Source organism: Oryx dammah, unplaced genomic scaffold, assembly GCF_014754425.2.
Source record: "Oryx dammah isolate SB20612 unplaced genomic scaffold, SCBI_Odam_1.1 HiC_scaffold_3, whole genome shotgun sequence".
NCBI classification, from domain to species: domain Eukaryota; kingdom Metazoa; phylum Chordata; class Mammalia; order Artiodactyla; family Bovidae; genus Oryx; species Oryx dammah.
Genome location: NW_024070187.1, coordinates 92,289,093 through 92,290,362, shown reverse-complemented (window position 1 = coordinate 92,290,362; position 1,270 = coordinate 92,289,093). Strand labels below are relative to the sequence as shown.

Genomic DNA, 1,270 nt, shown 5'->3' with positions numbered 1-1,270 from the left:
GCAGTGGTTAGATCAATAGTTTAGCGGATGTTTTCTGAGGGCTAAAATAGCTTCTCATGCATTGCCACTCCTCTAGCTTGATCGAACTAGAAAAGGGAGGCCAGGATTACATAGATCTTCATTTTTATTTCTTTCTTAAAGATGAATGTGATTAATAAGACACTAGATAAATTGAAGCAACCACAGCTTTTACAACAAAAACATGTTTTAAAATATCTTTAGTCATTGGCGCCAGGTACCAAAGAGTGGTGGCAGATGATAAAAATTAACAGACAGATCACCTTTTACATAGGCAACAACTTTTATTACACTGTTTGGCATTGAGTGCTTTAGAACGATACAAAGATTCTCACTTCCAGAGAAGAAATGCAATTTGGGTAGTATTAGCAGATCTTTAATTTCATTTAAAAATTTCATTTATAAGTGACTACATTATGATGAGACGTTCTATGACAATAATCACTTTTTGTGGTTGTTACTATTATGGAACAATGAGAATTTCTGTTAAAAAGAGGTTATTGTGGACACTTGCTTGTACTTGTAAATACCGTGAAAAAGGAGTAGGCAGAGCTGAGGAAAATGCCCATCGTGGGAGCAGGCAGCCTTTGGAAAGGATGTTCTTGACTCAGTCATCTCCTCCACAGATCTTTAAGAGTGTCATCTCATAGTCTCCAGAAGTATCCGACTGCAAGGAACAGGACAGGCGGAGAGAAGGAGAGACACAGCGTGAATCATGAGGGGACCATGGATGAATCGGATCCCGCAGCACTAGGAGAGTCACCGGCGTGGGAAGCTCATGACCTGTACCACTTAGTAATATACACCTGTAATTCCACCATCCAGTCATACCTGTGGGAAATCGCATTTCAGCCTACCATCTTCTTTACAATATATAATACTTAAATTCTGCGTGATATATTGTGGTTAAATGTCAACTCGGGTTTTTAAAAAAGGAAGAGTACATCAATTACATAATATTACATAACCTTTATTTTCTCGCCAAACTTTAAAAAATATTTTATTATATTTATATTAATACTTATCAAACACTTGTTCTTCTAAAGGTTAACTACTTTAATCCTTACAACAACTGTGTGGTAGGTACCATAACTATCTCCATTTAACCAAGAAGCAATATGAGAAAGACAGAGGTTAGGATATTTATCCCAGATTATATAGAGAATAAGCGCAGAATCAGAATTCAGAGCCAGTTAACCTGGCTGCTTAACCCCATTCTATACTTCCTGACTTAACCCCATTCTATACTTCC

General features: G+C 37.1%; 1 protein-coding gene across 1 annotated transcript in view; it reads right to left on the bottom strand.

The window, feature by feature from the left end:
* Window positions 1-277: 277 nt before the first annotated feature.
* Window positions 278-1,270, bottom strand: part of ANXA3 (annexin A3) — a 71,025-nt gene continuing 70,032 nt past the window's right edge. Inside the window, exon 13 of the mRNA XM_040237170.1 lies at window positions 278-685. Within this exon, the coding sequence (XP_040093104.1) occupies window positions 626-685 (60 nt within the window). The 3' untranslated portion in view covers window positions 278-625. The remainder of the gene's footprint in view (window positions 686-1,270) is intronic.